This window comes from Podarcis liolepis (genome assembly GCF_965112155.1).
Source record: "Podarcis liolepis genome assembly, chromosome: 13".
Taxonomy (NCBI): domain Eukaryota; kingdom Metazoa; phylum Chordata; class Lepidosauria; order Squamata; family Lacertidae; genus Podarcis; species Podarcis liolepis.
Window position 1 is genome coordinate 13,414,583 of NC_139573.1, and position 25,548 is coordinate 13,440,130.

General features: G+C 43.8%; 2 protein-coding genes across 2 annotated transcripts; both read right to left on the bottom strand.

Annotated features, from left to right (window-relative positions):
• Nucleotides 1-470: 470 nt before the first annotated feature.
• LOC310691373 (vomeronasal type-2 receptor 26-like) lies at nt 471-11,337 on the bottom strand (the record flags this gene model as incomplete). The annotated part of the gene is made up of 4 exons (XM_083471151.1): nt 10,483-11,337; nt 9,744-9,971; nt 2,741-2,867; nt 471-1,372 (listed from the first exon to the last, which is right to left on the bottom strand). Exons 1-4 carry the CDS (start codon nt 11,317-11,319, stop codon nt 471-473), a joined length of 2,094 nt encoding a protein of 697 aa, XP_083327277.1. The 5' UTR covers nt 11,320-11,337.
• A 6,025-nt stretch (nt 11,338-17,362) lies between these two features.
• Nucleotides 17,363-23,849, bottom strand: LOC310691393 (vomeronasal type-2 receptor 26-like; the record flags this gene model as incomplete). Its single annotated transcript, XM_083471169.1, has 4 exons — nt 22,995-23,849; nt 22,257-22,484; nt 19,629-19,755; nt 17,363-18,264 (listed from the first exon to the last, which is right to left on the bottom strand). The coding sequence occupies exons 1-4, from the start codon at nt 23,829-23,831 to the stop codon at nt 17,363-17,365; spliced, it is 2,094 nt and encodes a 697-aa protein (XP_083327295.1). The 5' UTR covers nt 23,832-23,849.
• Between the last annotated feature and the right edge of the window lie 1,699 nt (nt 23,850-25,548).

Here is a 25,548-nt window from a genome sequence, read left to right on the forward strand (position 1 = left end):
TTGCTTTTGGATACAGCTTGGAGGTTTAATCTCACTGTAAACCAAGAGGAACAGTGACAATAAAGTATTCCTACTTCAGGTTGATGATGAAATCTGACTGTCAGCAGTACAGAACAATAGACCATAAATGAATACTCAAATATTCCATGGCCTGCAATAGTACAGTTTCACATTATGCTGAAATCTGTGAGAATTAAGGCTAGATAGAGATTTTGCTTACATGTATATTTTGGCAAGAATTTCTCTGAGTCTTCTTGTCAACACATTCTGCAAGAGAATAATGTACGTGTAAATGTATGATTGTTTTCCTCAAAGCAAATAAGTCAATTTTACAAAGAAAATTTCAATGATGGGAATTCGGACTCTAGAAAAAATTATAAAAGGCAGCAGCTGACCTTATATATCCAAATATTCTAGTGTAAACACAAAGAAAAACACAAAATACAGCAAAGGGCAGGTTCATTATTTCTTTAATTTTTCTTCCTTATTAGCTGTTCCCTATTGTTCAGCTCTGGCCTCAAAATAATTATATAACATTTGGGGGAAAAGATGCAACCCAGCAACCCACCACCAGAGGCTAAGATGGAGAAGATCTCCACAGCTACCATGTATTTTCCCTTGGTGCTCAGGTAGGAGGGAATAAAGGACAGCCAAACACTGCAGAAGACCAACATGCTGAAAGTGATAAACTTGGCTTCATTGAAACTGTCTGGTAACTTCCTGGCAAGGAAAGCCACAGCAAAACTTACAGTAGCCAGGCAGCCCATGTAGATGAGGACACAGTAAAACATTGTTACAGACCCTTCATTACATTCTAGTATAATTTCTTCCATCACAGAGTGCATGTCCACATCAGGGTATGGGGGAGAGGTTGCCAGCCACACAGTGCATATGCCTGCTTGAACTATGGAGCAGAAAAGGAGAATGGAGTGGCCTAGTCCTTTCCCCACCCATTTCCTCATCCTGGATTCTGGTTTTGTAGCCATGAAGGCCAAAACCACCATGAAGGTTTTTGCCAGGACACAAGAACAAGCAGTTGAGAAGATGATGCCAAAAGTTGGTTGCCGGAGGAGACATGTGACCTTCTCAGGTCTGCCAATGAAGAGCAAAGCACAAAGGAAGCAGAGCAGGAGAGAGATGAGGAGAGCGTAGGTGAGGTTTCGGTTGTTTGCAATGACAATGGGTGTGTCATGGTGTTTCATAAATATACCTAGTACCAGAACTGTGATCAAGGAAAGGAAAAGAGAGAAAGAGGCCAAACTGATGCCCAAAGGTTCTTCATAAGACAAGAAGCTGATATCCTTGGGTAGACATGCATCCCGGTTCTTGCTTGGATAGTGTTTGTCTGAGCATTTATTGCAGTCATTCATATCTGGGGGGGAAATAAATATATTAGGTGATACTTTTCAGCTTGCTGAAAAGTTTATTTTCTGTCTGAGAAGAAAAGAGCTCTATTTAATTTAAAGCACATGTCTGATGCTCTGTAATATGGTATTGTTGCAATCTAAGCTTTCTCTGTCTCATGGATATACCAATAAAACACATGAGACCGTGAGGGGAAAAGTAGTCCAAAGTATTTAATTGTGCACAAAAGGTTCAGCTGGGGATAACTCCCTAAAACAACTAAACATCATACAAAGAGTTCCAAACAGTTTTTTACGTTTGGCATAAATTCCACACATTCCATTAAGTTTAATTTCCTATCCAATCAAAACACTTTGTTTCCCTCACCCCATTTCCTCCTAATGCGCTTTGTTGTCTCCTTATGAATGGTCCAAATCACAGTTTAAACGAAGGAGTTTCCTCATGGTCTGCTAAAATTTTATTTCAGGATTAGATTTCACCTCAGTATTGTATTTCACTCCAGTTACCGATAATATTCTGACCACAGTCCGAGCATACTCAGTATGTCAAAACGTTATATGGTATGAGTCTCTGTACAGTGGTACCTTGGGTTACAGATGCTTCAGGTTACAGATGCTTCAGGTTACAGACTCCGCTAACCCAGAAATAGTACCTCAGGATAATAACTTTGCTTCAGAATGAGAACAGAAATTGTGCGGCAGCAGCATGGCAGCAGCGGGAGGCTCAATTAGTTATAGTGGTACCTCAGGTGAAGAACAGTTTTAGGTTAAGAACGGACACCAGAACAAATTAACAATGGCTACAGCCAGTGCCATTGCCATCTGAATGTTTATGCACACTAGCCTGGGTGCAGCCTGTGTAAGTCAGAAGGAGTGCCAAGGCCCCCTCTAGATATGCTCAGGACGCAAGATAGAAATGTGCAAAGAGAAAGGCACGCTTGGCCAATCCACATAATGATCAACTCTGTTCCGGAAAGCAATGTCCCCACTGTGGAAGGACGTGTGGATCCAGAACTGACCTCCACAGTCACTTACAGACTCATTGTTAAAACTGTGTTTATGGAAGACAATCTTATTCAGCTAGGAGTGATGGAAGAAGAAGAAGAAGAAGAAGAAGAAGAAGAAGAAGAAGAAGAAGAAGAAGAAGAAGAAGAAGAAGAAATGCTTTGAACCACATACCATCAAACTACTCTGAATGCATGGTCATTCTCATTTGATTAGCATATTTAAACTATATGAAAGGCAATGATCAGAAAGAGGCAGGATCACACACACAGTAGATCATCTATTTTGAAACGTAAACTCAGCTGTCCTTACAACACATTTCAATTATTACTTTTGAGTCTGGATCTATTTAATCTATTTATTTTCCCTACCATACAGGTTTGCAATCTTTCCCTCTGCACATGGGATGCAATCGTAGCAGCAAGGTGGCTGTCCCTCCTTCACTTTCTTGCTGGATCCTGGAAGACATGTCTCAGTACAGAGAGAAAGAGGCCGAGTCTATTACGTAAATGAAAGAGCAGAAGGATCAGCAAGAGAACAATGAGTTTGGAAATCTTCATGTTCCTGGGTCCCTCTCTATGATGCAAAGCTGAGTCAGCCTTTCAGCAATATGTAGAATGGCTATATTTTTAAATAGTAGTAGGAGTAGTAGTAATAATAATAATAATAATAATAATAATAATAATAATAATAATAATATTTTTATTTATATCCCGCCGTCCCCAGCCAAGGCCGGGCTCAGAGCGGCTTACAAGCAATAATGAAAACAAGATGAATGATTACAACTTAAAAACAAAAATAAAATACAACATTAAAATAATGGAACATTAAAATATTTAAATGTAGCCTCATTGCAGGAGAAGGAAAAGAAAAAAGAAAAGGGGGGGAGGGAATCAAATTGGCTCCAAGCCAAAGGCCAGGCGGAACAACTCTGTCTTACAGGCCCTGCGGAAAGAAATCAGATCCTGCAGGGCCCTGGTCTCATGAGACAGAGCGTTCCACCAAGTTGGGGCCAGTGCTGAAAAGGCCCTGGCTCTGGTTGAAGCCAATCTAACTTCCTTAGGGCCTGGGACCACTAGGGTGTTGTTATTTATGGACCTTGAGGCTCTCTGTGGGGCATACCAGGCGAGGCGGTCCCGTAGGTACGAGGGTCCTAGGCACTGAAGGGCTTTAAAGGTCAAAAGCAGCACCTTAAATCTGACCCTGTACTCCACCGGGAGCCAGTGCAGCTTGAAAAGCACTGGATGAATATGCTCCCATGGCAGAGACCCCGTGAGGAGCCCCGCTGCAGCATTCTGTACCCGCTGGAGTTTCTGGGACAGCTTCAAGGGCAGCCCCGCGTAGAGCGAATTACAGTAGTCAAGCCTGGAGATGACTGTCGCATGGATCACTGTGGCCAGGTCCGGGCGGGAAAGGTAAGGGACCAACTGCTTGATGCGGCGAAGGTGGAAAAATGTCGCCTTGGCTGTTGCTGTAACTTGCGCCTCCATGGAAAGGGAGTAGTAGTAATGCTTGAAGTGATGTCATACTCCCTCTATTGTTCTGGGATGTGTAGGTTTTGTGATTACATAGCAGTTCCCCACTTTTTAGCAAGAAAGGCAAAATCTTGGGGCTTATCTATCCTCTTTTCTTCAGTTAAAAATCAGTATTTTATAATGTTAAGAAATATTTATAATATATTCATAAATATAATAAAATAAAATATTTGCCTTTATTCCTTTAGTGACTTCTAGCAGTAAGCTTTTGGCTCTTAATGTGGTACTTGGATGCTTTGGTCATATTCTACACAGTAACATATAGTTTAAATGACAATGAGTAGACATGCAGGTGAATATTCATTGTTGTGATGGGATGATGAGCTGCTTGTGCGTAAAATCCAAGTCCCTCAGAGTTTGCTCAAGTCCGCAAACCTCTGTCTGTAACGGAGCCCCTTAAGCATGGCTCCGTCAGTCGCTGGCAGATTCCGAAAGTGGTTGCTTTCGAAATCTCTTCCAACATAAAAGCTCCTTAACGGAAACACGTCTTCTGGACTCTCTGCATGACAGTTTCCAGCGAGGGGTGGGTGTCCCTACAGGAGGTCCTGAAACCTCCCCACTACCCTCGCTGGAAGTGTCCCTGAGCCATCCCTCCTGCTCACTTTCCCTCGGATCACCTCGTCTCCCCCTGCTGGTTCCCTCTTCCGCTGCTGAGTCTCTCCCAACCTGTGTGAGCCCTTCCACCTCCTGTCCTTCCGATGGCAGTTCCCTGACATCTACCTCCCCTCCAGGGCCCCCTTCACCCCCTCCCGCCTCCTCCTCTATGGGCGGTGAGAAGGCAAAACCCCGGAAAGAGCTTCCTTCATCTTCCGACGTCTCGAACATTTCTCTCCACCTGTTGCGGTTTCTGGTCTCTAAGTACTCCTCCTCCTCAGAGTCGATTTCCCCTTCCCCCTCCGAGTCCGGAAATCCTTCCAACTCCTCCTCCTCGTTGGTGGTGCCAAAGTATTCCCTCCAGAACCGAGCCACCGGCTGAGGTTTCCCTGGGAACCTTTGATGGAAAGTTTCTACCAAGACCTCGTCATTGATATCCTCGGCCATTACCCAAGTGTTTTCTGACTCCGGTTCCCCTTCCCACGCTACCAAATACTCCACCTGATCCCCCTTCCACCTGGAGTCGAGGATTTTGGCCACATGGCTACTGCATTCCCTTTCTTCTATGACCGGTCCCCGTGTGGACCTCCCTTCTCTTCCCCCCCATACGGTGACAGTAACGACCTGTGAAATACTGGGTGCAGTTTCATGTGGTTGGGTAACCGGAGTCTGAAAGCCACTGGGTTGACCTGTTGAATGACCTCAAAGGGACCCAATCTCCTGGGTGTTAATTTCTTACAACCCCCTTTGAACGGCAAACCTTGTGTTGACAGCCACACCTGATCTCCCACCCTTATGGCTTCAACTTCCATTCGGTTCTTGTCCGCCTGCCTCTTGTATTCTTCCTTTGCCCTTTCTACATTGAGTTGAAGCTGACGATGGATTGCTTCCATTTCTTCTACAAAATGCTTGGCTGCCGGGACGCTCCATCTCTCCCCTCCTCCCCCGGGAAACGCCCTGGGATGACACCCATAATTAGCCAAGAAGGGGCTCATCCCTGTGGACACATTCTCTGCATTGTTGTAGGCAAATTCCACCAGCGCTAACTTCTCTACCCAATCATTCTCTCTATCATTGACATAACACCTCAGGTATTGCTGGAGGATACCATTTGCTCTTTCCGCCTGCCCGTTGGTTTCAGGGTGCCGGGCAGTAGAAAAATTGACCTCTACCCTCAGTAAGCTCATGAGCTTTCTCCAGAACCTGGAAGTAAATTGTTTCCCTCTGTCTGAGACCACCCTCAATGGTACTCCATGCAACCTAAAAATGTGTTCTACAAACAATTTCGCTGTCTCTTCCGCCGTGACTGCATGCGAGCAGGCTACAAAGTGGCACATCTTCGTTAGTAGGTCTACCACTACCATGATGGCCGTTTTTCCCTTGGACCTCGGCTGATCAGTCATAAAATCTATCGACACTGCCTCCCATGGTCGTTCAGGTGTTGGTAACGGTTCTAATAGCCCCGCCGGCGCCCGCCTCTCCCCTTTGGCTCGCTGGCATTGTTCACATCCTCTTACATACTCCCGTACATCTTCCCTCACCTTAGGCCACCAAAATTCCCTGGTGACCAACCACATGGTTTTGTGTTGTCCAAAATGCCCTGCTGTGGGGCTGTCGTGCAACTGCTTGAGTACCCTCCCCCTCAATTCTCCTTCGGGTATATACAGTGCCCCTTTGTAATACAATGCTCCGTTTCTTTCCTCAAACCCCCCTGGTTCCTCTCCCTCCCTCCTGAGACCTCTGAGCTTATTCTGGGCGTATTCATCATTCTCAGTTTCCTCTACCAGTTCTCTTTGCCCCACCAACGCCGCCCCACACACCCAGCGGTCCTCTGGGATGACATGTCTCTCTTCGGGTGCTCCCTCCCCCTCCAAATATTCAGGTTTGCGTGAGAGCGTCCGCCCTAACGTTCTCTGGACCTGGCACGTAACAAATTTCAAAATGGAATTTGGAGAACTCCTGGGCCCATCTCACTTGCCGTTGGTTGAGCACTCGTGCCGTTCTCCAATACTCTAGGTTCTTGTGGTCAGTGCACACTTGCACCTTATGTTGTGCGCCAATTAATAGGTGCCTCCATCTTCTAAACGCTTCGTGAATGGCGAGTAGTTCTCGGTCGTACACCGTGTAGTTCCTCTCAGATTTGTTCAGCTTTCGCGAGAAGAAGGCGCATGGTCTACATTCTGACTTCTCCTTCCCCGGCTGCAGAAGCACCGCCCCCACCGCCCTGTCTGATGCGTCCGTTTCCACTCACATCGGTTTTTGTAAATCCACATGCAGGAGCTGTTCTTCCGAGGCGAACACCTTTTTCAGTTCCTCAAAAGCTCGCTCCGCCTCCGCCGTCCAAATGAATTTTTTCTTACTGCTGAGACAGTCCGTAATGGGAGCCGTCAAGTGGGCAAAATTTCTGATGAACTTCCGATAGAAGTTTCCAAATCCTAGAAATCTTTGCACATCCTTCTTCGTTTTTGGTGTTTTCCATTCCATTCCTTGCCAGGATCCATAGCCAGTCCCTTGTCCGACAAGCGGTACCCCAGGAATTCCACCTCCTTGGTGTGAAACTGACACTTCTCTAGCTTCACCCACAGCTGATTAGCTTGCAGCCTGCCCAACACTTCCCTGACGTTCTTCACATGCTGCTCCTCATTCTCTGAATATACTAACACGTCATCTAAGAAGGCCACACAATTCTTGTAAAGCAAAGGCCCCAGGACGTGGTTCCATAAACGATTGAAAGCACGCTGAGCCTGCCTGTAGACCGAAGGGCATAACGAGATATTCAAATGCCCCTAAAGGGGTGAACATGGTGGTTTTCCATTCATCCCCCTTCCTTATTCGTATCAGGTTGTACGCTCCCCTCAGGTCTAGTTTGGTGAAAATCTTTCCCTTCCTGACCCTTGTCAGAATGTCATCAATTCTGGGCATAGGGAAAGTCATTGGTTCCGACACTGCATTTAAGGCCCGGAAGTCTACGACCAGCCTCGGTTTGTCCGTGTTTTTTTTGTCCACAAAAAACACTGGGCTGCCACCCACCTCTCTGGACTCTCTGATGAACCCTCTCTTCAGGTTCTTGTCAATGAACTCCCTTAACTCTTGCATCTCTCTGTCTGACATGGCGTACAGCTTGCCTACAGGGAGCTGCGCCCCAGGGAGTAAATTGATTTGACAGTCAAAGGGTCTATGCGGGGGTAGTTTGTCTGCTTCCCTCTCGCTGAAGACGTTGCTCAGATCGGCGTATTGTCGGGGCACCTTCCCCTTCTCCGTTACTTGCGTCCCTGCTAGAGTGGCTTTGGCTCCTCCTTGCGCCTTCCCCTCCTTGCAGTGTTCAAGACAATGTGCCGACCCAAAGGAGACCACTCTCTGATGCCAGCCCACTAGCGGATCGTGTAATGCTAGCCAGCTCATCCCCAAAATAATGGGAGCTCCTCCCAAGGTAGCCACATTAAACGCTATCAGTTCAGTGTGTCTTGCTACCCTCATTATAATTGGGACGGTCTGCTGGCTGACTTCTCCCCCCAGCAGCTCCCTTCCATCGATCGTGGTCACCTGCAAGGGGTTACTTAAAGGGATAGTCTGTATCTGGTGTTCAGCAGCAAACTCTTTGCTCATGAAATTACAGGAGCTGCCTGAGTCCAATAGCGCCTTTATCTTTAGTGGGTGTCCGTTTGGCAGCTCTAGCAACACCTCTATCACTAGGGCGGGTCTGGGAGGTTCAGGCGTGGGCACTTTCACTGCTCTTTGGCCTGGCTGCTGTGCCCCGACAGTGGCAGCCAGGCGTTGGCCTTTACTTGCTCAGGGACCTTTTCCTCTTCTTCCCCAACAGCTCCCACCATTCCTTGCCATTCCTTTCTTTGGGGTCAAACTCTGGCAAAGTGGCCTGGCTGTTGGCAGAGATAACATTTCTTGGCGCCCTTTCCCTCCTTCTTCCGCTCTTCGCTGGGCTTTGAAACTGCGCGCGCGCGCGCTGTTCCAATTTCCATCGGCTCTCCTGGCGGGAACGGTGGCTCTGGAATCTCTGGAATGCAAACCTCCCTCCAACGTTCCCCCTTCCCTTCCCACCTTTCCAAGGCTCTCGCCTCTTGGTGCGCTCCTATGGTCAGCGCTGATTTGGTCAGCTGGTCCATAGACTCCGCCCTGGGCGCCCGGGAAAGTTCATCCTTCACCGCCGAAGAAAGCCCTTCTTCAAAGAGCATTTGAATGGGTTCCGCCGATAGGTTCCACCCCAATTTGTGGATTAACATGGTAAACTCAGTCCAGTACTCACGAACAGATCGGCTCCCCTGTTTACACGCCATTAACTGTCTGCGTACTATTCCCTGCTCAATATCGCTGGAAAACATCATGTCCATGGCACGAAAAAACTTCATCGTGTCCTTAAGGATGGCATTGTTCGTTGCCATCAGGGGCCTCACCCAGTCTTTCACCCCCTTTTCGAGGTGCCCAATCACAAAAGCCACCCGCGATTCCTCGTCGGGAAAGTCATCAAACTGCAGATTAAGTGCATATTGCATCTCTGTCCTAAAGGCATGATAGTCCTTGGGCTCCCCCCCCCCAAACTTCTGCACCAATCCGGGCACCTTTCTGGCGAGCCAGGTGGTTTTCCCCTTCTCCGCATCTTGAGCCCTCCTCTCCTCGAGCTTCGCCGTCTGCAGCGCTAGCTGGACCTCCAACACCCGGTACCTTTCTTCCAGGCTTGGACCCGCTCCAGCTCCTGCTTCTCCGGTTCCGGCTGGGTTGCTCATGATGCCTTTTCCTGCACAAGCTGCTTACAGGGACTTTCGGAATGCTGTGATGGGATGATGAGCTGCTTGTGCGTAAAATCCAAGTCCCTCAGAGTTTGCTCAAGTCCACAAACCTCTGTCTGTAACGGAGCCCCTTAAGCATGGCTCCGTCAGTCGCTGGCAGATTCCGAAAGTGGTTGCTTTCGAAATCTCTTCCAACATAAAAGCTCCTTAACGGAAACACGTCTTCTGGACTCTCTGCATGACAGTTTCCGGCGAGGGGTGGGTGTCCCTACAGGAGGTCCTGAAACCTCCCCACTACCCTCGCTGGAAGTGTCCCTGAGCCATCCCTCCTGCTCACTTTCCCTTGGATCACCTCGTCTCCCCCTGCTGGTTCCCTCTTCCGCTGCTGAGTCTCTCCCAACCTGTGTGAGCCCTTCCACCTCCCGTCCTTCCAATGGCAGTTCCCTGACAATTGTGTATGCAAGAATGAATCTCCTTGGAATTATCTAATTATACAGTCCTACCTGATTAAACCAACTGTTCCATGTTATGACATCTTCATCAAGGATGAATGATGGGTCTCGAGAAGCCTGTGGGTCCAGCCTCCCAACACTCACTCTTTGCAAACTTTGGTTGGAGAATATAATCCAATTGACAATATTCAAGCTAGATACCACCTCACCATTCTGGTTGATGAAGACCACATCTCCAGCTGTATTGTTAAATGAGATACTTCTCAGAAAGTGATGGAGCTAGATTGAAAACAGAAAAAGCACGTTTGTAAAAGGCTGCACTTCTAATACATGGCTAAGGTATCTTTATGCTGTGGGCAGGACCTACAGCAAGTGGTAGGCGGTGATACAGTCAACTGTGTGTGGAGTCAGGTCCAGGGATGGAAAGACCACCATTTTCCTCTCTCCCACATCCCTCACTTCGTTTTAACAACCTTTCTTTATCTCCCCCTCCCCACACCACTTTCCCTCTGTCCCTCTTCATCTCAGGAGACACCACAGTGGTGTAGAACCACATGCTCTGAGGGAGGATTTTGTGTATATGGGATAAAGAGAATGCTGAAGATCTCTCTTGATCATTACCGCTGCTTCTTATCTGTGAATGCAGTAACATATTAGTTGTCTGCAAACTTCTACCATGGAACTGATTTTCCTTGTCTGAGACGAATGAGCAAGTTGACAACATTTTGGAAACCCATATCTTGTGGGGGAATAACAGGCCTCTTCCAGATGAGGATGTTTAGCCTATTACCTGCCAAAACTGTGGATTCTGATTCTTCCCTCTCCCTCTGTATGCCATTTCTCTGTGCCTGCGTCTGGATGTGGACATGGTATGTAAAGCATGGGCAATGGCGTAGACAGCACAGTGGATACTGTAACTGTGGCCTGTCATGCTCATTTCAAAAAATGATCCAGGAAGGTTCTCCAGCTTCTCTTCTCCAGTGCAAATATTCCCTTCCACCTTGTCTGCAGTCATATCCGGGAACACACATTCAAAGGCCTGTTGCCAGAAGTCCCTGATAAAACCGTCCCCATCTGTGCTGGAAGGGTTTCTGTGCACAAGATATTGATGAAATCCTGGTGGGTTTCTGAAGTGAATTTCAAAGGATATAGCACCATTGAATATTCCTGCATCCCAGTTCCTTTGAATGACTATTGAAGCAAACTCAACCTGGGCCGTTATTATCCATACTTTACTTTTTATATTGTATGTCATGTCATCATGTACTGATAGGTATGGAATCCATCTCAAAATTGTCATGTAATAAGATTCTCCATAGGCAATTATTATATTAGCTGTGCTGCTAAAAAGTTTATGAATTATAATTGCCCCCTGTTGTTGCATGCCATTTATTTCAGAAATAAAACTTATACTGGGGATTCTTTCTAGGAATGCAAAGCAGACACCACTCTTGGTAAATATTGGAGAGATGGTTTGCAGAAATCTTTCTCCATTGTCATTGTCCATTGCAATGACTCCAATCCACGTCCACCTGAAATGCAGAAGCAAAGAGAGAATTCCCTCATACTGAAGGGCTTCTGAGGCTGCCATCTGGTAGAAGGGAAGACCTGGGCTTTTATCATTCATCACCGGAGCAGAGCCATAAATGAGCTAAAAAGTAAGTGCAGGAAGAGAAGAGACAAAGTAGATTCCTTTCACAGTATTCATATATATTATGTGGTGAAGCCTGTTAGTCAAATATGCCCTTTGTCAACATTTCAGGGTTTGGTGCATCTCTCTCATTTATACAAAAGACATACATGCAGATGGGCTGAAAACTGGGGTCATCGCTCATTTGTGGTTTGGAAACCTGTGCTTTGCTGAATGGAGAGGGGCACTGTGTCTGTTTTTTACTATTTTTATGAATCTTGTTAACACTTGATGACTGAAGCAGGGCATTGTGTCTACTTCACTTAAAAACAAACAAAAGTTTTTTATGTCATTGCAAAATTTGGCAGGGTCTTGTACAATGGATAAAACTGGATGGGGGAACATACCATGCCCCAAACAGCAGATTTCCTGGACATTTTCTGGCTTTGTCAGAATTGCAACTTGGGTTAGATGCACATTTCTTCTCTGGAACTTCGTCTTTCTTCTTCATGATGCACATGCCCCATCACACAGCAAAACTGTCCTGATTCTTCTCAGATTTTATTTATGAGCATTTATTTCACTTGTGAATCAGCTGCTAACTACTTTTACTGTTCGCCTGTGGAACTGGATTGTATCTGCAGTTTGCCATAACTTCTCTGTATCTTTAATTATGTTGGGTGTGCTAAAGAGGAATAGTTATTGTACTGTCTCCTACCTGTAAGTTTTTTGTAGCTGTAAGCATTTTCCCCACTTCCCCAGCTTATTTGACATGCCCTCCTCACTAATTTTTCCACTGGCGCCTAAAATCTTATTTCTTTTATCCAGTAAGCAATTCCCCCCTTTACTCAGCAGCTCAATTCAGATACCCTCCTAACTAAGCAGAAAATGATGCATAACCAAAAACTGCTGGTGAGAGAGAAGCCCACTCTCCCATCAGTGGCATTTGTTATATACTGTAAGTGATCTAAATTTGTGTGTAAAACGTTAGAGTTACATATTTTTTTCAGGTATTGCACTAAAGGTAAAGGGACCCCTGACCATTAGGTCCAGTCGTGACCGTCTCTGGGGTTGTGGTGCTCATCTCGCTTTATTGGCCGAGGGAGCTGGCATACAGCTTCCAGGTCATGTGGCCAGCATGACTAAGCCACTTCTGGCAAACCAGAGCAGCACACGGAAACATCATTTACATTCCTGCAGGAGCGGTACCTATTTATCTACTTGCACTCTGACGTGCGTTCGGACTGCTAGGTTGGCAGAAGCTGGGACAGAGCAATGGGAGCTCACCCCATCACGGGGATTCGAACCGACGACCTTCTGATCAGCAAGCGCTAGGCTCTGTGCTTTAGCCCACAGCGCCACCCGCGTCCCCACAGGTATTGCAACCTTTCCCTTTATTCAGGTTTGTCTGTCTGTCTGTCTGTTTGTTGTTTGCTTATATTACAATTATGTACCATCTTTATTTTCCAAGAATCTCAAGGTGGTGTACATGTTTCTCCTTGCAATTTCATCTTCACCCAGAACTGATGCTGAGGAACCTGCCTCTTCTCTATGCAAGCTAATAGAGGTATTGATCATGAGTGTCCTACCTGCGGAATCTTATAGATATCCAAAATAGTTGCCACATAAAAGGAGATTTCAGAATCCAGTCCCCCAATGACCCCAGTCAGACTATTTTCAACATCACATATATAGTTAGGGACACATTTCTCCACCATGGATAAAAGCAGCAGTGTGGCAAGATATGTGCTCCTTGCACTGATATAGCTGTCATATAAGTGGAAGCCCAAGGTGATATTGGGTAGGATGTGAGGGTCTTTGTTGATCTGCTTGACTGCAAATGCCAAGGCCACAATGTGCTGGTAACCCTTAGGCACCACCCTAGAATAAGAGTTGCAAATGTATCAGCAGGAACTTAAAAATAAGTATTCTTTTACATATCAACAGAGTAGTTAATCATATTGAGTTCAGTGGGGTTAACTCTCAGTCTGATCCACTATTGAACAGCTCTTATCAATAGAAGGTTCTCTCTGATGTTTATCTCAAATCTCCTTTCTTGTAAATTGAATACCCAGGTTTGGAGCAAGAGAAAACAAGCGTGTTCCATCTTCCTGGTGACAGCTCTTGAGATATTTTACAATGGCTATCATTCCTCTCCTCATTCTCATCATAGATAAACATTCCAAACCCCCTCATCCGTTCCTAATAAGGTTTGGTTTCCAGACCATCTTTGCAGCCCTCCTCTGCACATGTTCCAGCTTGTCAATATCTTCCTTAAATTGTGGTGATCAGAACTGGACACAGACTTCAGGTGACCAAGGCAGAATAGAGCAGGACTATTATTTCCTTTCATCAGGACACTATGCTTCTGTTGATGCAGATCCCTTGACCCTTTCCACATGTACTACTGGCAAGCCAAGTTTTCCTCATCTTAGATTTGTGTATTTGTAGGTACCACTCTTACTTTTGTCCAAGTTTTTAAATATTTTAAACTCAGTAGTATCTAGAGTAGGGGTTGCTAATGTGGGGCTCATGGGACGTCTTCCCTTACATGTCTGAGGTCTTTTTCTGACACTTACAAAGTCTCTGGTCTCTCTGGTCCCTCTCTGCAGTGACTTCCTTTTCGTGAGTCAGTGCTGGTCGTTCTATACTTCATAATAATTACCTTTCAGTGCTGAAACAAAGCTTAGTCTAAGTTAAGAAAATGAAAGCATAAGGACATTCAGCCTCAGAACAGGTTTTTAAAAAGACATTCTTACTAATAGTCTAGTAGTTCAGATAAAGTCTAGCAAAATGGGCTGCTTATAAGGCCTCTCCCAAACACACAAACATGCATACATGCATTTCAATACATTTATATTCATTTCTCTATCCAGAAATGGGAATTTCTCCTATATTCTCTTAATTCACAAGACATTTGTTCCTTTTTTTTGCACCAGCACAAGTCCCATTCATATCTATAGTGGATTCCCCCGGTAAAAGGGTAAATGTTTGTTGCCTCACTCATTATTCTGAGGCTGCAACTCTAGGTTTGATCATTCCTCTGATGTAATACAATGAGTGGCTTAGTTCTTACAGAAGCTCTTCAGGCAGCGCTGGTGGGGGTTCCTCAGTGAATGTTGCTGGAGAGGCGATGAAGCCACCATGGAAAACTATGCCACCAATGAGGAACTCTCCTGGCTGATGATACGTGTGAAGTGGACGGTGTGGACCTTGGAGCCTGCATTTTGCTATGTGAGCCTCACATACATTGTAAGAAATCAGTTCCAGCAGCAAGAACACTAAAAACACCATCCTTAATGCAAAGGCAACTCTTTGTTTTATGCAGAAACTATGTTTTTTTCTGGCAATACTAAAATAGGTTTTTCCAAGATAAAAATTGTCTCATTTAAATGGTAGATTAATTTCCTGACGGGACACAATATGGAAGTATCCAAAATTAGACTTGCTGATCCCAGACAGTATTTAAAGAATTCTGGTTAAGTTGTAGTATCCTTTGTGTTATGTTGCCAGGGGCCAGAGAAAATACACAGGGATTTTTGAGGAGCAGCATATTAATTATAGCCCTGTTAATAACCAAGCAGGAGTGTAGTTGTTCATCCAATGCTCGGGATTCCCGGTGGAATTGCAGAAGAAAATTGCTGAAGAAAATATTCAGAACTGTTATTTTAATTTCCCTTTCATTAGATGATAATAGACCAGTGGTGTATGGGTGAAATTAGAAGTTAGAAGCTCATAATAGAAGTCCTTGTAGCCAATGAAGACTCCAACATGTAGCATGGTGCAGTCAGCATCTTGGAATTTGGCTGAGTGGACCTGGAGTCACACGAGCATCTGGCATGACTGGAATGGCTGCTCATTGCTGTTCTGTAGGATTACAGTTGTGTCCACTGGCTCTCAGCCTCCTTCCCCTGTGCCTTGGGAATGCATGTTTGCCCAAACCCTCAAGGGCAAATGCCCTTTTATACGACTCCTTTTATAGAGCCTTGTGTAAAATCTCTCTTGATTCTTTCAGCCTATGTGAGCTAGCACCTTAGGGAGAGAGAGGATTCTTGAAATCTCTCAGACAACACAGTTCATCCAGGTGCAGCTGAGGGTGGTCATGATTCCCAAAGTTGCTGAGCCTGACTTTCTAGCCTTTTGGGTGAATTTAATTCAGTGTCCACCTTCATTCAGGGATGTTGATATCTCTGGCTTCTTCTGCAAACTTCTGCATTTTATTTTTAAAATATGTATTCTGCTTCACTTCCACTAGGGCAAGAGTTGGGGATGTGTGGCACTTCCAAAACCAATCAACCCCAGACAGTATGGAAAATGGTCAACAATGATGAGGGCTGTAGTCTAGCAACATCTGGAGGACTATAGGCTACCCAGCCAAATTTTAGGGGATTAAAAGCAAATAACAAGAAAAGAAATAATATGTTTTCCTGTGTTTTTATATCTGCTGTAAGCCACTCAAAGTGGCCGGGGAAACTTAGCCAGGTGGGTGGGTTATAAATAATAAAATTATTATTATTATTATTATTATTATTATTATTATTATTATTAGTCCTACTTCCTTCCATTTCTGTCTCCACTTGAATACCCTGGACCTTCTGCAAGGAGGGCATAATCTTACAGACAATACTTAACAAGCATAGTCCACAGACGTCCACAGAGAAATAAATGTTTTAAGGTTTAATGGGGCTTACTCTGGTTTCCTTGCATTCTCCATTCATCATGGTTAGATCTAATCAATTTTATCTGCTCATCAAACATTTGATGAAGGGTGCCAATAGTCAGAGGAATTTCCAACAATATACTTGTCACATATATGATACGTATATGTATTAAGTATAGAGTGTTCTGATACATCACAAGTATTGGTGAAATAAAACTTTTCAATTGTAGGTCCCTATCTGTCAAATAACGGGATGCGGGTGGCACTGGGGGTTAAATCACAGAGCCTAGTATTGGCTGATCAGAAGGTCGTCGGTTCAAATCCCCGTGATGGGGTGAGCTCCCGTTGCTCAGTCCCTGCTCCTGCCAACCTAGCAGTTTGAAAGCATGTCAAAGTGCAAGTAGATAAATAGGTACCGCTCTGGCGGGAAGGTAAACGGCGTTTCCGTTCACTGCTCTGGTTCGCCAGAAGTGGCTTAGTCATGCTGGCCACATGACCCTGAAGCTGTACGCCGGCTCCTTCGGCCAATAAAGCAAAATGAGCACCGCAACCCCACAGTCGTTCATGACTGGCCCAGTGCTCAGGGGTCCCTTTACATTTACTTATCTCTCAAATGCGTTGCACAGTGAGGTCTGCATGGTCCTATGCTGCCATCTTTTCCAAGAATGAGAGGGCAGAATTCATTTACATTTTCTTATCTAGGACTCTGAATTTCTTCAAGGAGACATGATTCAGAAAAAATCTTGTGGGGAGGGAAACCCAATTCAATGGTGAGTATGTTACAGTACATTGATAAACTATGGAACTCACTGACACAGGAAACAATGGTGGGGACAGTGCATTTGCAGTTGGGTACGGCTTGAAGGTTTCCCACAGGTATTTGGTTGGTCAGGGAGAGTACAGGCTGCTGGACCAGATGGTCCATTGGCCTGATTTAAGAGAATCATCCTTCATTTCTATGGATAGGTTGATGGCAAAATCTGTTAGCAGAACAGAACAATAAATCATAAATGAATATTCCAATATTCCATGGCCTGCAATAGTCCAGTTTCACAGATCCTACTATGCCTAAAGCTGTGAAACAAGTTTGATCACTGAGAATTAAGGCCAGATAAAGATTTACTTGCATATATTTTGACAAGAATTGCTTTGAGTCTTCTTATTAGCACATGCTACAAGAGAATAATGTATGTGTGAACGTATGATTGTTTTTTCAAAGCAAATAAGTCAATTTTACAATTGAATTTTCAATTATGGAAATTTGGAGTACATTAAAAAATATATATATAAAAGGAAGCAGGGGAACACATATTTCCAAATATTCTACTGTACACACAGAAAAAGGCATGAAAGAAAGCAAAGGGTAGGTTAATTATTTCTTTAATTTTTCTTCCTTATTAGCTGTTCCCTATTATTCAGCTCTGGCCTCAAAATAATTATATAACATTTGGGGGAAAAGATGCAACCCAGCAACCCACCACCGGAGGCTAAGATGGAGAAGATCTCCACAGCTATCATGTATTTTCCCTTGGTGCTCAGGTAGGAAGGAGTAAAGGACAGCCAAACACTGCAGAACACCAACATGCTGAAAGTGATAAACTTGGCTTCGTTGAAACTGTCCGGTAACTTCCTGGCGAGGAAAGCCACAGCAAAACTTACATTGGCCAGGCAGCCCATGTAGATGAGGACACAGTAAAACATTGTTACAGACCCTTCATTACATTCTAGTATAATTAGTTCCATCACAGAGTGCATGTCCACATCTGGGTATGGGGGAGAGGTTGCCAGCCACACAGTGCATATGCCTGCTTGAACTATGGAACAGAAAAGGAGAATGGAGTGGCCTAGTCCTTTCCCCACCCATTTCCTCATCCTGGATTCTGGTTTTGTAGCCATGAAGGCCAAAACCACCATGAAGGTTTTTGCCAGGACACAAGAAACAGCGGTTGAGAAGATGATACCAAAAGCTGGTTGCCGGAGGAGACATGTGACCTTCTCAGGTCGGCCAATGAAGAGCAAAGCACAAAGGAAGCAGAGCAGGAGAGAGATGAGGAGGGCGTAGGTGAGGTTTCGATTGTTTGCAATGACAATGGGTGTGTCATGGTGTTTCATAAATATACCTAGTACCAGAACTGTGATCAGGGAAAGGAAAAGAGAGCAGCAGGCTAAACTGATGCCCAAAGGTTCTTCATAAGACAAGAAGCTGATATCCTTGGGTAGACATGCATCCCGGTTCTTGCTTGGATAGTGTTTGTCTGAGCATTTATTACAGTCATTCATATCTGGGGGGAAATAAATATATTAGGTGATACTTTTCAGCTTGCTGAAAAGTTTATTTTCTGTCTGAGAAGAAAAGAGCTCTATTTAATTTAAAGCACATGTCTGATGCTCTGTAATATGGTATGGTTGCAATCTAAGCTTTCTCTGTCTCATGGATATACCAATAAAACACATGAGACCGTGAGGGGAAAAGTAGTCCAAAGTATTTAATTCTGCACAAAAGGTTCAGCTGGGGATAACTCCCTAAAACAACTAAACATCATACAAAGAGTTCCAAACAGTTTTTTACGTTTGGCATAAATTCCACACATTCCATTAAGTTTAATTTCCTATCCAATCAAAACACTTTGTTTCCCTCACCCCATTCCCTCCTAATGCGCTTTGTTGTCTCCTTATGATTGGTCCAAATCACAGTTTAAATGAAGGAGTTTCCTCATGGTCTGCTAAAATTTTATTTCAGGATTAGATTTCACCTCAGTATTGTATTTCACTCCAGTTACCGATAATAGTCTGACCACAGTCCGAGCATACTCAGTATGTCAAAACCTTATATGGTATGAGTCTCTGTACAGTGGTACCTTGGGTTACAGATGCTTCAGGTTACAGATGCTTCAGGTTACAGACTCCGCTAACCCAGAAATAGTACCTCAGGATAATAACTTTGCTTCAGAATGAGAACAGAAATTGTGCGGCAGCAGCATGGCAGCAGCGGGAGGCCCAATTAGTTATAGTGGTACCTCAGGTGAAGAACAGTTTTAGGTTAAGAACGGACACCAGAACAAATTAACAATGGCTACAGCCAGTGCCATTGCCATCTGAATGTTTATGCACACTAGCCTGGGTGCAGCCTGTGTAAGTCAGAAGGAGTGCCAAGGCCCACTCTAGATATGCTCAGGACGCAAGATAGAAATGTGCAAAGACAAAGGCACGCTTGGCCAATCCACATAATGATCAACTCTGTTCCGGAAAGCAATGTCCCCACTGTGGAAGGACGTGTGGATCCAGAACTGACCTCCACAGTCACTTACAGACTCATTGTTAAAACTGTGTTTATGGAAGACAATCTTATTCAGCTAGGAGTGATGGAAGAAGAAGAAGAAGAAGAAGAAGAAGAAGAAGAAGAAGAAGAAGAAGAAGAAGAAGAAGAAGAAATGCTTTGAACCACATACCATCAAACTACTCTGAATGCATGGTCATTCTCATTTGATTAGCATATTTAAACTATCTGAAAGGCAATGATCAGAAAGAGGCAGGATCACACACACAGTAGATCATCTATTTTGAAACGTAAACTCAGCTGTCCTTACAACACCTTTCAATTATTACTTTTGAGTCTGGATCTATTTAATCTATTTATTCCTCCTACCTTCCTGGATTGCAATCTTTCCCTCTGCACATGGGATGCAATCGTAGCAGCAAGGTGGCTGTCCCTCCTTCACTTTCTTGCTGGATCCTGGAAGACATGTCTCAGTACAGAGAGAAAGAGGCCGAGTCTATTACGTAAATGAAAGAGCAGAAGGATCAGCAAGAGAACAATGAGTTTGGAAATCTTCATGTTCCTGGGCCCCTCTCTATGATGCAAAGCTGAGTCAGCCTTTCAGCAATATGTAGAATGGCTATATTTTTTTAGTAGTAGTAATGGTTGAAGTGATGTCATACTCCCTCTATTGTTCTGGGATGTGTAGGTTTTGTGATTACATAGCAGTTCCCCACTTTTTAGCAAGAAAGGCAAAATCTTGGGGCTTATCTATCCTCTTTTCTTCAGTTAAAATCAGTATTTTATAATGTTAAGAAATATTTATAAAATATTCATAAATATAATAAAATAAAATATTTGCCTTTATTCCTTGAGTGACTTCTAGCAGTAAGCTTTTTGCTCTTTATGTGGTACTTGGATACTTTGGTCATATTCTACACAGTAACATGTAGTTTATTTATTTTTTATTATGATATTTATTGAATTTTTTTTAGAATTACTATAGAGAACAAGGCAGAAAAAGAGGAAAAAAAACAAGAAAAAACAAACCACATCAAACAATACGAATTCAAAAAACAGAAATACACCACAAACACTCAAAAACAAATCCATCATTCTCAAATCCTCAACTGTCATTACCTTCTTTCTTTGACCTCCTCCTCCTCCCATTTTTGTATTCTGATTATTAATTGTCGCAGCAAATCCTTTCCATATTTCATAATATTCTGTCATTACATTACGTTAATCTATTTTAATCTTATCTTATTATAAAAAATCTTAAAATTTAAAACTTAAGTCTTGTTTTTACCAACTTCTCATAACCATGATATTCTTACATAATTCTTTAAACATTTTTGCCAAAGCCAAGTAATTTCGTTCCAACATTTTTCTAACATTCATCAATTTTATAAGACAATCCTAGTAATAAAAAGAAAATAAAGACAATCCAATCTTCATCCAACGTCCCTTCCTCCTGGTCCCGGGTTTTGTCAGTCCTTTTTATCCCATCAATCTAGCGCATTAACCTAGCAATCTTGTATCCGAGGCCCTTAAGTCTCTTCCATGTCCCTTCCACGGCTCTTCTTCATATTTATAACTGTATTTTCCTTTGTCTCCTGCTCCTTTCACTCGTGGGAACTCCAGCTTAACAATGTTTTTGACCCTTCTCGACAAATCAGCCCCTTTTCCATAGTCCACACTAAACTCCATATGGTATTTAAGAACATGTTTCAAAGTCCCTCCAAAGTTAAGAGCCCCCACAACCCCAAACATCTCACGGCCCATTGCCAGACTCAAAAAGTCCAAACATCCCTGCATAGGGGGGTCTATCCAACCCCCCATTTCCAAACCAAACCAAACTTTATCTTTCCAAATCTGGCTTTTTCCAAGTTCATTTGTCAAATCCAAAAGCTCATGATCCTGCTGGGCCATAGCTCCCTCCATCTCTGGCACCCCAGATTCAGCAACATCCTCTTCCCTCATCTGTTCTTTCAGGGCATACTCCTGATTTAATTCCTGGGTGGGCTCCATATAATTTCCCATTGCCTGTTCAAAATTTCTGATCGCATCAGTCATCAAGTCAGTCTTCTCATGTAGCTGTTCCAGTAGGGCATTTGTTTTACAGAGAGCACACAACAGAGCTTCTGAATACATTGTCCTGCAAGGGCAGAGTCTATTCCCACGATTGTAATCAGTAACAGCTGCAAGCTGGTTACAGTTTCACAGTCTCCCTCTAGGGGGAAAACTTCTATTTGTTCTTTCTTTTAAAGACAAGTCTGACAACAAAGTTTACTTTTTCAGATATTTTGTCAATATTTGTTCCTTTAAAATGTGAAAGGGAACAATGGAATCACTATGTTTCTCTTCTTTTAGCTATCTATCAAAGCCGTTTGTCTCTGGTCAATGAGCTTCAAAAAACGTCAGTCCTGACACCCCGCTCCGGGATCAAGACGGTGGAAAGTTACTTTATTTTGCACTCACTTCTGCAGGTTTAAACAGTCCGAAAGAAATCCCCCCTCTTCTCCTGCTTCCGAAGGGGGTTCAACAATTTTAAATGATGAAAGTTAACCTTTTACAAGCGATTTTCTGAGCTCTAGTTTGCCATGTCTTTGCTTCAATCTATCTACAAAGAAACGGAAGGCTGACTTCCTGTTTAGACCTTCCCGTTTCAGTGCCAAATTGAAGTAAATTTTTAAGTCCAATTTTCCTTTCTGCTCACAAGTCCTTATTTAAAGCCCAATTGTCCGAGATTTAAGTACTCACGGGTGATTATTTTAGAAGCCAAATTGTCCCAGGAAAAAGGCAGCGCTCTCCGGCAAAGGCTGTGCGGCTTCACTCCACGGAAGAAGCAGTTGACTCTCAGCACCGCGCCACTTCCCCCCCTTCGCTCCGGAGCCCGTTAGTGGGTTCCTTTGAAGTAACATGTAGTTTAAAAGACAATGAGTAGACATGCAGGTGAATATTCATTGCATATGCAAGAATGAATCTCCTTGGAATTATCTAATTATACAGTCCTACCTGATTAAACCAACTGTTCCATGTTATGGCATCTTCATCAAGGATGAATGATGGGTCTGGAGAAGCCTGTGGATCTATCCTCCCAACACTCACTCTTTGCAAACTTTGGTTGGAGAATATAATCCAATTGACAATATTCAAGCTAGATACCACCTCACCATTCTGGTTGATGAAGACCACATCTCCAGCTGTATTGTTAAATGAGATACTTCTCAGAAAGTGATGGAGCTAGATTGAAAACGGAAAAAGCATGTTTGTAAAAGGCTGCAGTTCTAATACATGGCTAAGGTATTTTTATCCTGTGGGCAGGAGCTACAGCAAGTGGTCGGTGGTGATACAGTCAACTGTGAGTGGAGTCAGGTCCAAGGATGGAGAGACCACCAATTTTCTCTCTCCCACATCCCTCACTTCATTTTAACAACCTTTCTTTATCTCCCCCTCCCCACAACACTTTCCCTCTGCCCTCTTCATCTCAGGAGACACCACAGTGGTGTGCAACCACATGCTCTGAGGGAGGATTTTGTGTATATGGGATAAAGAGAATGCTGAACATCTCTCTTGATCATTACCGCTGCTTCTTATCTGTGAATGCAGTAACATATTAGTGGTCTGCAAACTTCTACCATGCAAGTGATTTTCCTTGTCTGAGACGAATGAGCAAGTTGACAACATTTTGGAAACCCATATCTTGTGGGGGAATAACAGGCCTCTTCCAGTTGAGGATGTTTAGCCTATTACCTGCCAAAACTGTTGATTCTGATTCTTCCCTCTCCCTCTGTATGCCATTTCTCTGTGCCTGAGTCTGGATGTGGACATGGTATGTAAAGCATGGGCCATGGCGTAGACAGCACAGTGGATACTGTAACTGTGGCCTGTCATGCTCATTTCAAAAAATGATCCAGGAAGGTTCTCCAGCTTCTCTTCTCCAGTGCAAATATTCCCCTCCAGCTTGTCTGAAGTCATATCTGGGAATACACATCCAAAGGCCTGTTGCCAGAAGTCCCTGATAAAACCGTCCCCATCTGTGCTGGAAGGGTTTCTGTGCACAACATACTGATGAAATCCTGGTGGGTTTCTGAAGCGAATTTCAAAGGATATAGCACCATTGAATATTCCTGCGTCCCAGTTCCTTTGAATGACTACTGAAGCGAACTCAACCTGGGCCGTTATTATCCATACTTTACTTTTTATATTGTATGTCATGTCATCATGTACTGATAGGTATGGAAGCCATCTCAAAATTGTCATGTAATAAGATTCTCCATAGGCAATTATTATATTAGCTGTGCTGCTAAAAATTTTATGAAATATAATTGCCTCCTGTTGTAGCAAGCCATTTATTTCAGAAATAAAACTTAAACTGGGGATTCTTTCTAGGAATGCAAAGCAGACACCACTCTTGGTAAATATTGGAGAGATGGTTTGCAGAAATCTTTCTCCATTGTCATTGTCCAATGCAATGAGTCCAATCCACATCCACCTGAAATGCAGAAGCAAAGAGAGAATTCCCTGATACTGAAGGGCGTCTGAGGCTGCCATCTGGTAGAAGGGAAGACCTGGGCTTTTATCATTCATCACTGGAGCAGAGCCATAAATGAGCTAAAAAGTAAATGGAAGGAGAGAAGAGACAAAGTAGATTCATTTCACAGTATTCATATACATTATGTGGTGAAGCCTGTTAGTCAAATATGCCCTTTGTCAACATTTCAGGGTTTGGTGCATCTCTCTCATTTATACAAAAGACATACATGCAGATGGGCTGAAAACTGGGATCATCGCTCATTTGTGGTTTGGAAACCTGTGCTTTGCTAAATGGAGAGGGGCACTGTGTCTGTTTTTTACTATTTTTATGAATATTGTTAACACTTGGTGTCTGGAGCAGGGCATTGTGTCTACTTCACTTAAAAACAAACAAAAGTTTTTTATGTCATTGCAAAATTTGGCAGGGTTTTGTAGAATGGAGAAAACTGGATGGGGGAACATACCATGCCCCAAACAGCAGATTTCATGGACATTATCTGTCTTTGTCATAATTGCAACTTGGGTTAGATGCACATTTCTTCTCTGGAGCTTCATCTTTCTTCTCCATGCTGCACATGCCCCATCACACAGCATAACTGTCCTGATTCTTCTCAGATTTTATTTATGAACATTCATTTCACTTGTGAATCAGCTGCTAACTACTTTCACTGTTCGCCTGCGGAACTGGATTGTATCTGCAGTTTGCCATAGCTTCTCTGTATCTTTAATTATGTTGGGTGTGCTAAAGAGGAATAGTTATTTTACTGTCTCCTACCTGTAAGTTTTTTGTAGCTGTAAGCATTTTCCCCACTTCTCCAGCTTATTTGACATGCCCTCCTCACTAATTTTTCCACTGGTGCCTAAAATCTTATTTCTTTTATCCAGTAAGCAATTCCCCCCTTTACTCAGCAGCTCAATTCAGATACCCTCCTAACTAAGCAGAAAATGATGCATAACCAAAAACTGCTGGTGAGAGAGAAGCCCACTCTCCCATCAGTGGCATTTGCTATTTACTGTAAGTGATCTAAATATGTGTGTAAGACGTTAGAGTTACATATTTTTTTCAGGTATTGCACTAAAGGTAAAGGGACACCTGACCAGTAGGTACAGTCGTTACCGTCTCTGGGGTTGCGGTGCTCATCTCGCTTTATTGGCCGAGGGAGCTGGCATACAGCTTCCAGGTCATGTGGCCAGCATGACTAAGCCACTTCTGGCAAACCAGAGCAGCACACGGAAACGCCATTTACCTTCCCGCAGGAGTGGTACCTATTTATCTACTTGCACTCTGACGTGCTTTTGGACTGCTAGGTTGGCAGAAGCTGGGACAGAGCAAAGGGAGCTCACCCCATCACAGGGATTTGAACCGACGACCTTCTGATCAGCAAGCGCTAGGCTCTGTGCTTTAGCCCACAGCGCCACCCACGTCCCCACAGGTATTGCAACCTGTATGTCTGTCTGTCTGTCTGTGTGTCTGTCTGTTGTTTGCTTACATTACAATTATGTACCATCTTTATTTTCCAAGAATCTCAAGGTGGTGTACATGGTTCTCCTTGCAATTTCATCTTCACCCAGAACTGATGCTGAGGAACCTGCCTCTTCTCTGTGCAAGCTAATAGAGGTATTGATCATGAGTGTCCTACCTGCGGAATCTTATAGATATCCAAAATAGTTGCCACATAAAAGGAGATTTCAGAATCCAGTCCCCCAATGACCCCAGTCAGACTATTTTCAACATCACATATATAGTTAGGGACAGTTTTCTCCACCATGG